This window comes from Crassostrea angulata, chromosome 6 (assembly GCF_025612915.1).
Source record: "Crassostrea angulata isolate pt1a10 chromosome 6, ASM2561291v2, whole genome shotgun sequence".
NCBI classification, from domain to species: domain Eukaryota; kingdom Metazoa; phylum Mollusca; class Bivalvia; order Ostreida; family Ostreidae; genus Magallana; species Magallana angulata.
In genome coordinates this window covers 22,715,794-22,728,314 of record NC_069116.1, presented here as the reverse complement: position 1 = coordinate 22,728,314, position 12,521 = coordinate 22,715,794, and the positions used below count along the sequence as shown (strand labels likewise).

Here is a 12,521-nt window from a genome sequence, read left to right as displayed (position 1 = left end):
TTTAATAATCCATCTAGTACTTCTAATTGCACTATACCACAGAACCTGAACATGTGTATAAAACCTTTTATTTGTATTTTTTCTCTCTTCTGAATATTATCATTACTAGTTGCTACAAATTATAGCATTATAATAAGTATTATAATACTTATTGTAATTTCTGGTCATTTGTTTTATATATACATATATGCATATATTTATCAATATAATATATATTATAAAATTATTGTAAATATTGTATGACACTAAATCGTGTCTATATGACCCTGACCTTGTATGTCGGAGAGAATTTATGTAGGCAATGCCTGCTATTCCATCCCTTTATGTAATATATTGCATAATAAAATATTGTTTAAATTAAATTAACTACGCTGTCATTGTGTAGAGGCCATGATTTATATGTGTAACTGTGTGTAAAGACATTTGCTGATAAAATGGGTCTGATAAGACTTCTAAATATGACACAGGTTCACTGCTAACAACCATCAACATGAAGACTGTGATAATCTTAATGGCAGTTATTATTCCAATGGTACACGTATGTATTGCAAAGCTATTAGACATGATGCATCGGTCGTTTTATATTCATAAATGAACAATTCTTTTACGAATCAATTTGTAAATATGACTGAACAGGTTGAAATTCATGTAACAGATGTACCTGTAACAGTCATTCTAACGGGAAGAAGGAAAGTAAAGGTATATAAAAGAGTCTCAGAAAATACTTAATAGATAGAAATAGATTTAGATATAGATATATAGTTTTCTCTGATCGGTGATAGTTTTATCTCAAGACCCGATCTATTTCCTTTAGTTTAAGTACTATTTAACATAAATTGTTATAGTGTCCATTATGTAATGAAGAGATTGTAATCTATCTCTTGCTCTGAAAAAATTTAAGAAAATTAAGAATACCTATATGAAAAGGGGGCGAGGTTAAAAAAAAAGTGTATTCTGATACATTTGTTTTAGGCATTTGCCCTGAGGATGTGTAATACGGGGTCCGAATGTAATGCAGACGAATGTTGTTTGTCCAACACCCCTCCCCGTGGACGCAGATTCCTGGACACCCACAGTCACCTTGGACATTGTGTTCCCATGGGAACGGACGGGTCTAGTAAGACTGAAATATACTGTACTAATTCTACGACAATGATATTTTAGTTTGTTATAGTCTATATTTCACATAGAGATTTCCTCTGAGTAAGTTAGAGAATAGCTAGGTAGGATGCCACTCGGTTTTTTACTGGTTACTAATGGAAAAGAGAGACAGTTCCGTTAAATTAAAACAAGTTCTCTATTCTTTAAGCGTCGGATGGAAAGTGCATTAAAACAGAAACAAATTTCGAAACACCCTGTAGTAGAACACAGCAATGCACAAAGGCGAGATCGTTTTTACGCTTAAAATCTAAGGATCGATAATTCCGCATAAGTATGAAAATGCATAACGCTTATATGATGTAAGAAAACTAGAAAACAAAATATAAAATGTTTCCCCCTTGCCTAAGAAAGCTTTGTCCTCAAAGCTGCTTAAATTTTCTTTTCTACCAGATATTTTTTAATTTCAATTATTCAATGTAATACTAAACTATGGTACTGTGCAAATTTGAGAAATAGAAATTCCCGTACCTGTCAGTGAGAAAAATTATGACATTTATAAACATCATTACTATGATATATACTCATCTACAGGATAACTAAAAGACAAACTAACGCTAATATCATGAAATATTAAAGAAACAAAATGCATTTGAAGTAAATATATACAGCAATGACACATAACGTGTCACAAAATCAATAAAACAAATGTATTTACAACTTGCAGCATAATAAATGAATGTTCCAAAAAGAATTGTTATTATAAGTCACATTGTGAGATTTAGCCATATAGTAATTTTGGCCACAGAAGAATAATATTTGTAGATTGCATGAAAACAAATGAAGTACAATGTGTTCACAAATGAAATAAATCCACAATTGTTAGTAAAATGAAGGTGAATTTAATGCACATAAGCCTTGACAGTACCAAGTAAAAATGCAAAAATGTACAAACACAAAAAGAAATGAATTGTAAAACAACGTAAGAGTTGTTAAAGCATCAACAATGAGAGAACCATAATGTGGTAATGGCTGATACAAATCATGGTAAGTGATAAAAACATGTATAATTTACCTTAAGGTTTCATGAATGTAAGAGGGAGGACAAATTTTCCAAAATGAAGGACATAATGGGAAATTTAAAACAGGGATCAAAATACATTCATGTCCATTTGTCAATTCAAAAACAATTTTTGTATATCTGTGCTTTTGTTTATTATAGAAATAATAAAGTGTCAATGCCAAAAGAATGAAAATGATAAAAATTGTTATACATGTAGATATTTTTAAATTTTCTGAATTTTAAAACTTTAATGTAACATATATACAATCTAATATTATACAAAATTCCTCAAACATCTGATGGATATGTATAGGTTGTCTTGTGAGATAATCACATCTAACAACGAGACCGGAAGATGTTGTATACGCATGCCCATGTAGCAATGGTCTACATTGTCATGGCAATGGTGTGAATGAGGTTCCACTCGGAGAAAGAGGTAACCAATCCCGGTCTTATTTTCATCTTTTCCTTCTTCTCACAATTAACCTTTCAAAAATCGATACATAAAAGCCCCAGCCCCATATAAAGTAAAATCTTAAAATTTTCTTTTTAATTTTTTATATATTTTATTCTATTAAAGGGACTTGTACACGATTTGAGAACAAAAATTTTATTTTCATTTTTTATGTATAAAATGGTTTACTGGAGCATTTGAAATGATTGACCAAAATAGTAAATGTTAAAGTCAAGTTACAAGCGAGATACAGCGGTAAGAATTGATAGTTATGTTAACAAAGCTCGAGTCTTATAGTTGTTTACAAAAAATGTAATGTAGAATTTTACCATTTCTCAGACAAAATGACATGTAAAAAACCAATTTAAACTAATTTAATATCTTCATAAATACTATTATCAACAAAAGAAAGATACATTTGATTGAAACTTACACCAATACAACACATGTAAAAATGACTATATTCGTGCTTTGTTTATAAAACAAAGAATTATGAACTCTGTATTTTGCTTATAATTTGATATTTGAGTTTCACATTTTGACATTATATTATAAACTTCTATATTTATCAGTATAAACATTGAAAATGGAAAAACAAAATTTGAAAATTTTAAGTCAAATCGTGTCCAAGTCCCTTAAAGTCACTGTGCGTCATGAGATATGGCTGAAGGTGCAGTTTCTTTTGGTTTAAATAAATATGTTACTGTCAATTGTCTCATTGATTGATTATTCATCATTAATAGATAAAAAACCCTGAACTTTATTTATTTGACAACGATAAATAAGCAAGTTCTACAACTAATATCAATATCTCTCTTTGGCACGGATTTCAAAGCGCGAGGGGGTCATTGGTGTGGGAAGAAGCCGGAGTACCCGGAGAGAACCCACTTGTCCAATCGATCGAATAATGCGCTGATGAATCGTTTTGGTTACTAACTTAACGAGACTTTTCAAATAAACCTGAAGGCTACAAATGAATGTGGAAAGAAATGAACATTAACTTATAAAGCTGTTATTGAATGATAGTAATGTAATTTATAGTAAGCGCAGAACAACTTATCCATTTATGAAATTAAATATGCGTTACGTTTCCACCAATACAATACATGCAATACATAATTCCTCACACTCAAGTTTGCTAAAAGGGTGTTAGGAGAGAAACTTAGTACGATTATTGACGGTGCTTAACACTTGAATTAACATTTCCCGTTTAAATCTGGTGTTATCTGTCATGATGAGTTTTAATTGCCAATGTCATACTGTTCAAAATGTAATGGATGGCCTCCAATTGTTATAGATGGTCCTATTTATTATAATACCTTGGACAAAGTTTTAAAGTCAATGCGATTTTTGTTGCTAAAGAAAGTCATGAAATGTTATCCGATGTGTATCTTAAGTTTGCTTCCGGCACAATACTCCAAAATATTAGCCAATGTTGAAATTTTACGGAATTAAATTGTTAAACTGTTGGGTAAAAACTATTTTTAACTTATTGACATTGAGACTTCTTTACAAGATATCCAAACTACCGTGACAGTAAACGTCCTCTTATGTAGCCATGTTTGTTTCATTGTCTGCTTAATTTGCTGCTCTCTGTCCAGGATGGGAGTATCCTATTATGTAACCACGAAACAATAAAAATTCTCGAAAACCAGTTTATGGTGAGGATCCAATTTTTTGTTGAAACGGGAAATGAAATTTTTTACTTAGTCTTTAGCACTTTTCTTCTTTGGGTGTGGATGGAATAAGCTGATCAACCTCTAGCGGTTCTTGCAGAAAAATGGAAAGGATGGAACTATTTAATTTTAAAAATCGGTGCATTTAAGAAGATTGATATGGCAGGCATGAAATATAAACTATTTTGTGTTTCAAAGCAAAAACTGCTGTTTTTAAATTTTATAAATGCTTATCATAAGTACCATTTGATTGAAAAAACACGAAACTAGTCAGAGGATTATTTTTTCCAGTATTTGCTCATTTAAAATCAAACTGAATTAGAAAAATCTCCGGAAACCTCCTCTAAACACAGACCATTCAAATTCTTCCTTTTAGATTAAAGCTTCCTTGAGTACATTTAATTCTTTACAATTAAAGTGTTTGACATTTCGACATAGCAATCATACTCAACTGCGATGTAGAGTTGAATTTAAAGTCGATGACCATGAAACTTATCTAAAACACCTGTTTATACACTGGATGTCTTTTTTAGTTGTGCATTGAAATGGCATGACGGAATGGGGACAGCAAGCCGATTTCTCTCTCCTGTTGAATGTGCTCGCGGGGAGGAGGGTGGTGAAATTGGATCCATCCTCATCATGTCCATTGTGCTTGGGACACTTGTGGTGCCTACTGTTGTGTATGGACAACGGCCGGAGTCCGACCTCGATGCCGTAAATATCGTCAACGGGATCAATGTAACCGTTAGATTGCTAGCGGCGGTGACACTGGTTGTTGCATTTACTGCGATTCACTACAACATGCAGGAGTGGGTCAACTATAAGAGCTCCAACATGATAATAAAAACCAAATTGGTATTTATCTGGATTTTCGGATTCGCCAAAATGGTATTCATTGTGATAGAAGTAGTTTTCTATCTGAAATGCAGATATCTAATATCACTGGAGTTGACAGAAATTATAATCACTGACTGCTTCACAAGCATCATATTTGTGATTTTACAGCTTGTCTTTTTTCAGTTTGTTGCGCACTATACGTTTACGACCAAACCCATCATTAAATATGTCTCCTCTGTTATTGCCATTGCAAATTTTATGGATTTTTTCATAGCGCTTACTTTAAGTGTCAACGAAAACAAAGATCTCATCTTCGACAGAAATAGGGCAGATATAGAAAACTGCACCGGATATAGCCTGAAAGCTGTCAACAACATCATGTTTATCACTGAAGCTTTCAAAGCACCAATCGCTCTCCAATTTTCAGCGCTGGCAATAGCACTTGCTTTCAGTATGAAGCCAGATGCTGTAAAATCATCCAGTCAGTGTAATATTTTGGGCTTAAAATTTTTATGGACGTCTCCGAAGAGGTTGGGAAAGATTATCACTATCATTGTACTTATGAATGTCCCCCTTCTGGTTTGTGCACCATTCAATATTCTAAATTCCGAGAGTGAAATTCAATCCCGGATATGGTTGAGTTTAGTGTTGGCACAGAAGACGGCTGCTCTTATTTGCATTTTGTCTATAAATTATCTGATGTTTAAAAAACTGAAATTAACCGTAAAATATGTCAGCATCAATGCTAATGAATTCATGCTTTTACTGAGTACCATCGCGGTAATATCTTACATGTCGATTCAAGCGTTTTACCAACGTGACGTCGATGGTATTCTGACGTCATTGATTGTCATTAGCCTGCCCTCTATTCTATACCAGGTCATCATCATCTTATTTGGGAGACGGATGGATCTCATTGGCAATGACATTTCCGCTGTTCACTCGATTCAGCAACTTGTGCTTATCCTTGGTTGCCAGAACATAGCAGTATGGTTCAATGATTTTCTATACGGCGTCTGGGACATGTTAAATGACCATATACTCCGACATGGTGTATTCAAGTATATAGCACTCATGTTGTACCCTTTGTTAGCCTACTATAGGTTTCAGTCGGCTATGGAGCTGATGGAGTTGTACCACCATGTGTCTTGATATACAAATGTATAAAAAATATGCAATTGCTTTGAATAAAAGTTTATGAATAAAAAAGTTGTGATTGTAAATCCAAATGAACAACGACCGAGGCTAATGAAAGTAAACCCTACAATTTATCTTGAATGTTAACTAGACGAAATAAAAATTCTATATATGATAAAGAATATTATGACGGTCAAACGTCGAATATTAAAAAGGCAGATAAGCAACCATTAAAAGGATTTCATTCCAAATTTTCCGTGTACTATACATTTAAATTAAATGTCGCGTTGGGTACCATTTAGTAATACAGAAAACACGGAAAGTTTTGATTTGGTTAGGTTGGTTGTTTCTTTAAATAAACACACTCAGATAGAAAGGGAGGTTGATAGCATCTGAGATAAACAGATTAACAGGTGTGAATATAAGACGTCCGATAGACATGACCCCCTAAAAACCCAACAATACTTGCAATATGCTTTGGACTCTGTTTAGTACTTAATATTTTGTGTCATTAACGTATTTACATCTTATTTCACGTAATATGATGTTGTATTTGCCTAATATATCACGTTGTTTGACCACTGGTATACATATATTGATACTAAATTGTTTGATCAATCTATATCGTAATATTTAAGGTACATCATACTGTCCTTTCATCAATAATGTTGGAAGACAAGAAACCAGATACAAATTGAGCTGTATTTATATATTCATTTAAACGCAAAAAATATTTCTAATACTTTCGACGTGTGAATATTGATACATGCTCTGATTCTAAGTTTTAGAAAAAAACTTTATAACAACAGACGTTTGTAATCAAGAAAACAATGGAACCTCGAATATGTTACCTAGCAACTGACTGTCATGAATGCTGTGACGAATGCTGTGTTTCTAACGTCCGACCGATCGGGAAAAGGCAGACGAGTTTCCATGGTCACTGCATTCCATTAGGAAAAGTCGGTGACGGTAACCGAGTATCATGCGCATGGTTCAATGACCTTTTTGAATAAGACTGGTAAACAATGACTATAATAGTGAAATTTTCTTTGGAAAATAGGCAGATGTAAAGGCTCTCTCTGTTACATACTGAATAACGTGCTGTTTTGCATGATGTCTTGTGAGGAATGGTAACGCTACATCCAGACCCACTGAGCTCTTGTTTGCCTTTCCCTGTACACCCGGTCTATATTTTCATGGAGACCACCATTATGATATACCCTTAAGAGAAATTGGTACTCATGTTCTCTTTTTCATTTAGACATTCAATTGTCTGATTTTTAACTTTACCTTGCCTCAATTTCGCATGTTTTCTTTTTATTAAAGTCATTGTGCAAATCCATAAATGATGGCTCTCTCTGACCCAAGATCCCGGCGTATTTGTTATTTTAAAAAATATATTAATGTTGGAAAAAAATACAAAATATAAATTAAATATGAATGTCAAGGAAGAGGAAAGTGCAAAAATTATAATTTTCTTAATAGAGAGCTAATGTATGGGTTTTGTATTATTACGTAATTTGCACAAGATATTTGATATGTACGGTTTCCTCTGAATAGGTTCTACATTGTTATTTGCTTAGCTGTTAGGCCAAGGTTTACAAATAAGAACAACATACATTTCTCTACAAAAAAAACCCCGAGTGCTTCGGTTGCTTACTACCCCAAGCATTGTTCCGAAAAGGTTAAAGGTAAGAATCGATAAGTTTAAAACTAAAATTTGAAATAACAGTAAGCAAGAAGCAAAGTGCAGAAAACTTAAGTAAAAAACTATGATAGGTAGCCGGATAGGACATGCAGATTCTCTTAACTCATAATTTATGAATTTTTCCAAAACTTTCAAGACAATTTGTTATCTGAAAAAGTTGTTCTAAAAAAGATTTGTCAATTGGTTTGTTTTATTTGATTTGACATATTTAACACATCTAACTTTATATCTATATATCTGTCCATTTAACTGTCAAAGTTGAAGTTGTGTTCAAATAACGCATTAACCCATTATTTACGCTTTACGTTTTAACTGACCTGTTAAAATTGTGATTTATTTCCTTGCTCTGACCAAAGATTTTATTCATATACATATAATTAGAACGAGCAGTTTTTAGTCAAGGATAAGCTGTAAATCAGAGTTGAAGCCAGCTAACCTTCCATGCATATAAACCGTTACCTATGGATTGTCTTATTAGCTAGGTTGTCTTGTGAGATATTCACAACGAGACCGGAAGACGTTGTATATCCATATTTATGTAGCGATGGTATAATCCGCCACAAAAACTCCCAAGTCAGTTTGATAGTTTATTGGCAGACAGATAACCACATGTGTGCACTGAGTCACGTGGTGCTCGTTCGTGTGCGTGTGTGAGTGTGGTAAAAAGCTACAAAATACAGAAAAACCAAATTAAGTTTTAACACTAACTGCTTTCCATACAAAATTTTCTTGAACCTGACTTTAGTACATACAGTGAATCTTAAGTTCTATAAACTATTTCTCAATATCACTATTTGATAAGTTCTTAAATTGATATGTCCAATTCAATTCACAAACAAAGATATAAAGATAATTATTGCCAACAATTACATGTATATATGTTACTATTCAAACAAAAATGGCGCACCATACAATGAGCACATGGCAAATTGTAAACACAATTTATGCAAAATCGCATCTATATGCATTGTTGACAGTGTAGCTACAGGTAACTAATAATGCAATCAAAGTAATGAGTAAAGTGTGCAATAATAAAAATGACTTACACCGTGGTTTACGAGCACTTAGACCAGCGGGTTGAATCGCCGTGCAACAATGGCGCCACAAAAACATACAATAGTTAACTCATGCGTGAAAGTATTCGTATTCGATTTGAGTCTAACCGACATAATAGAAAATAAACAAATTTCTCAACATTGAATATAAAATAAAGGGAACAGACAGAATAGATGGTCTGCATCGCCAAGGCAATGGTTTGAAAGAAGTTACACTCGGAGAAAGAGGTAACAAATCCCAGTCTTATTACCATCATTCCCCCCATCTGACAATCTACCTTTCTAAATTCGATATTGATAAGCCCAAGCCCAATTTAAAGCAAAATCTTAAATTTTTTTTAATTTCATTTATTTTATTCCATTAAGGTAACTGTACGTTATGAAATTTAAGAATGGCCGAAGGACTATAAAGACAACCTAGTTCTTAATGTTTAAATAAATATGCTGTCTCGTTGATATATTTTTCATCAATTAATTTATTGATTGAATGATGGATTGATTGATTTTGATATAATATCTTAACATGACTATTGAACTAAACATGAAGGCTACAAACGAATGTGGAAACAAAAAAAACCCCGTTAACTTGTAAAGCTGTTATTGAATGATGATACCGGGGATTATAGTATTTTTAGTATTTGCGGAACAGCATATCTCTATGTTTAACTATGTTTAACATATTGACTTTGAAACACATTTACAAGGTATCCAAACTACTCTGGTAGTAAATGTGTAGCTATGTTTGGTTCCTTGGCTGCTTAGTTTACTGCTACTAGTCCAGGACGGGAGTATCCTATTATGTAACCACGAAACTATAAAATTCTCGAAAACCAGTTTTGGGGAGGATGCAATTTTCTGCTGAAACGGGAAATGAGATTTTTTATTCAGTCTTTAGCACCTTTTATGCTTTAAGTGTGGATGGATTAAGCTGTTCAACCTCGAGTGGTTCTTGTAGAAAAGTTGAAAGGATGGAACTATTTGATATTAAAAATCGGTTATTGCGCTCAGGAAGCCTAATATAGTAGGCATCAGATATAGAGTTTTATGTGTTTCCAAGCAATCTGACGCTTTTATACATCATAAATAATCATTATTACCATTATTACCACAAAAAATATACGGAAGTACTCAGAGTATTTTTTTTTCCAGTATTAAGCTCATTTATAATCAAACTGAATCAGAAAAACTCCAAAAACCTCTTGAACATACAGACCATTCAATCTCTTCCATTTATATTAAAGATTCCTGCGTACTTTCAGTTGTTTACAATTAAAGTTTCTGACATTTTGACATAGCAATCGCACTCAACTGCGATGTAGAGTTGACATGTCTTTTATACTCTGTGTGACTTCTTTTCAGATTGGAATGGCATGGCGGAATGGGGACAGCAAGCCGATTTCTTTCTCCTTTTAAATTCGCCGGCGGGGAGGAGGGTGGTGCAATTGGATCCATCCTTATTATATCCATCGTGTTTGGGATACTTGTGGTGCCTACTGTTGTGTATGGACAACGGCCGGAGTCCGACCTCGATGCCGTAAATATCGTCACCGGGATCAACGTAACCTTTAGATTGCTAAGCGGAGGTGACGCTGGTTGTTGCATTTACTACGATTCGTTATAACATGCAGGATTGGGTCAACGATATGAGCTCCGACATTATAATAAAAACCAAATTGGTATATATCTGGATTTTTGGATGCACCAAAATGGTATTCATTGTGATACAAGTCCTAATTTATCTGAAATGCAGATATCTAATATCACTCGAGTTGACAGAAACTATAATCACTGACTGCTTCACAAGCATCATATTTGTGATTTTACAGCTTGTCTTTTTTCAGTATGTTGCGCGCTATACGTTTACGACCAAACCCATCATTAAATATGTCTCCTCTGTTATTGCCAATTCAAATTTTATGGATTTTTTCATAGTGCTTACTTTAAGTGTCAACGAAAACAAAGATCTCATCTTCGACAGAAATAAGGCAGACACAAAAAACTGCACCGGATTTAGGCACAAAACTGTCAACAAAATCATGTTTATCACTGAAGCTTTCAAAGCACCAATCGCTCTCCAATTTTCGGCGCTGGCAATAACACTTGTTTTCAGTATGAAGCCAGATGCTAAAAAATCACCAAGTCAGTGTAATATCTTGGGCTTAAAGTTTTCATGGACGTCTTCGAAGAGGTTGTCAAAGATTATCACTATCATTGTACTTATAAATGTCCCCCCTCTGATTTGTGCACCATTCAATATTCTAAATTTCGAGAGTGAAACTCAATCCTGGATATGGTTGAGTTATGTTTTGGCACAGAAGACGGCTGCTCTTATTTGCATTTTGTCTATAAATTATCTGATGTTTAAGAAACTGAATTTGACCGTGAAATATATCAGCATGAATGCCAATGAATTCATGCTTTTATTGAGTACCATCGGGGTAATGTCCTGTATGTCGATGCTAGCGTTTTACCAACGTGAAGTTGATAGTATTTTGACGTCATTGATCGTCATTAGCCTGTCCTCTATTCTATACCAGGTCATCATCATCTTATTTGGGAGACGAATGGATCTCATTGGCAATGAAATTCCCTACTTGATTCAACAACTTGTGCTTATCCTTGGGTGTCAGAACATAACACTATGGTTCAACGATTTTCTTTACGGCCTTTGGGACATGTCCAATGATCATATACTTCGGCATAGGGTATTTAAGTATATAGCACTCATATTGTACCCTTTGATAGCCTACTATAGGTTTCAGTCGGCTATGGAGCTTATGGAGTTGTACCGCCATGTGTCTTGATATAGTTTAAGAAGTATTTTCTTCAGAAATGAACACAGAGGTATAAAAATGAATATTGATCGAACAGTAGGCCAAAAACAGCCTATATTAGTTCTTTCCATTAAAGATAAAGACATATACATGTATATTTATAACAGAAGAAGTGTATATATCTTTAAGTTTTACATGTATATTTTACTAATTTATAGAGGATACGAAGATAGAGCGACTAATTAATAACAGATTTGAGCTTAGAGAGAGAGAGGGAGGGAGAGAGAGAGAGAGAGAGAGAGAGAGAGAGAGAGAGAGAAAGGAAAAATATTTGTAATCATATAGCAGCTATGATAGGCTGAGGATTTGTCCTACATGTACATTTGCATGTAAGATACATTTAGTACAATGTTTATCATTGATGTTAAGTTACATTCTAAAATCGTTTACTGCCCAAATCAGCAGTAAAATTGCTAAAAAAAATGTCTTAGTTGACAATAAAATATACACTTATTTAGATTTTTTTGTCCATGGTTATATAATTAACATGGTTTTTGCTTTGTATACTTTGCTTAAATTTGGCTATACTAGTTGAAGATTTTATACTGTCTGGCAAAGTGTTCCATAACTTAACTGTTGAGGGCAAAAAGCTATTTTAGAGTGCAACAGTTCTAGTAATTGGAATGTGAAATTAGTTATCATTGCGTAGGGATAAATTA

General features: G+C 33.6%; 2 protein-coding genes and 1 pseudogene across 5 annotated transcripts in view; all 3 read left to right on the top strand.

The window, feature by feature from the left end:
* The first annotated feature begins 445 nt into the window (after positions 1-445).
* Positions 446-8,479, top strand: LOC128189366 (uncharacterized). Of its 4 annotated transcripts, none has more exons than XM_052860947.1 (4): positions 446-538; positions 973-1,117; positions 2,475-2,597; positions 4,825-6,324. In XM_052860947.1, the coding sequence occupies exon 4, from the start codon at positions 4,850-4,852 to the stop codon at positions 6,278-6,280; it is 1,431 nt and encodes a 476-aa protein (XP_052716907.1). In that variant the 5' UTR covers positions 446-538; positions 973-1,117; positions 2,475-2,597; positions 4,825-4,849; the 3' UTR covers positions 6,281-6,324. The 4 variants fall into 4 exon arrangements, 3 of the variants coding, with proteins under 3 accessions (XP_052716907.1, XP_052716909.1, XP_052716908.1); XM_052860949.1 differs by having other exon boundaries at positions 463-532; XM_052860948.1 differs by lacking the exon at positions 446-538 and adding an exon at positions 626-699.
* LOC128189364 (uncharacterized) overlaps positions 7,931-12,521 on the top strand; it is a 24,283-nt gene continuing 19,692 nt past the window's right edge. The window contains exon 1 of the mRNA XM_052860943.1: positions 7,931-7,956. The gene's annotated coding sequence lies outside the window, so the exon portion shown is untranslated. The remainder of the gene's footprint in view (positions 7,957-12,521) is intronic.
* LOC128189367 (uncharacterized) lies at positions 10,141-12,119 on the top strand (annotated as a pseudogene).

Coding starts and splice junctions, on each gene's coding strand:
- LOC128189366 (XM_052860947.1), top strand. CDS start 4,850: ATGGGGACAGCAAGCCGATTTCTCTCTCCTGTTGAATGTGCTCGCGGG.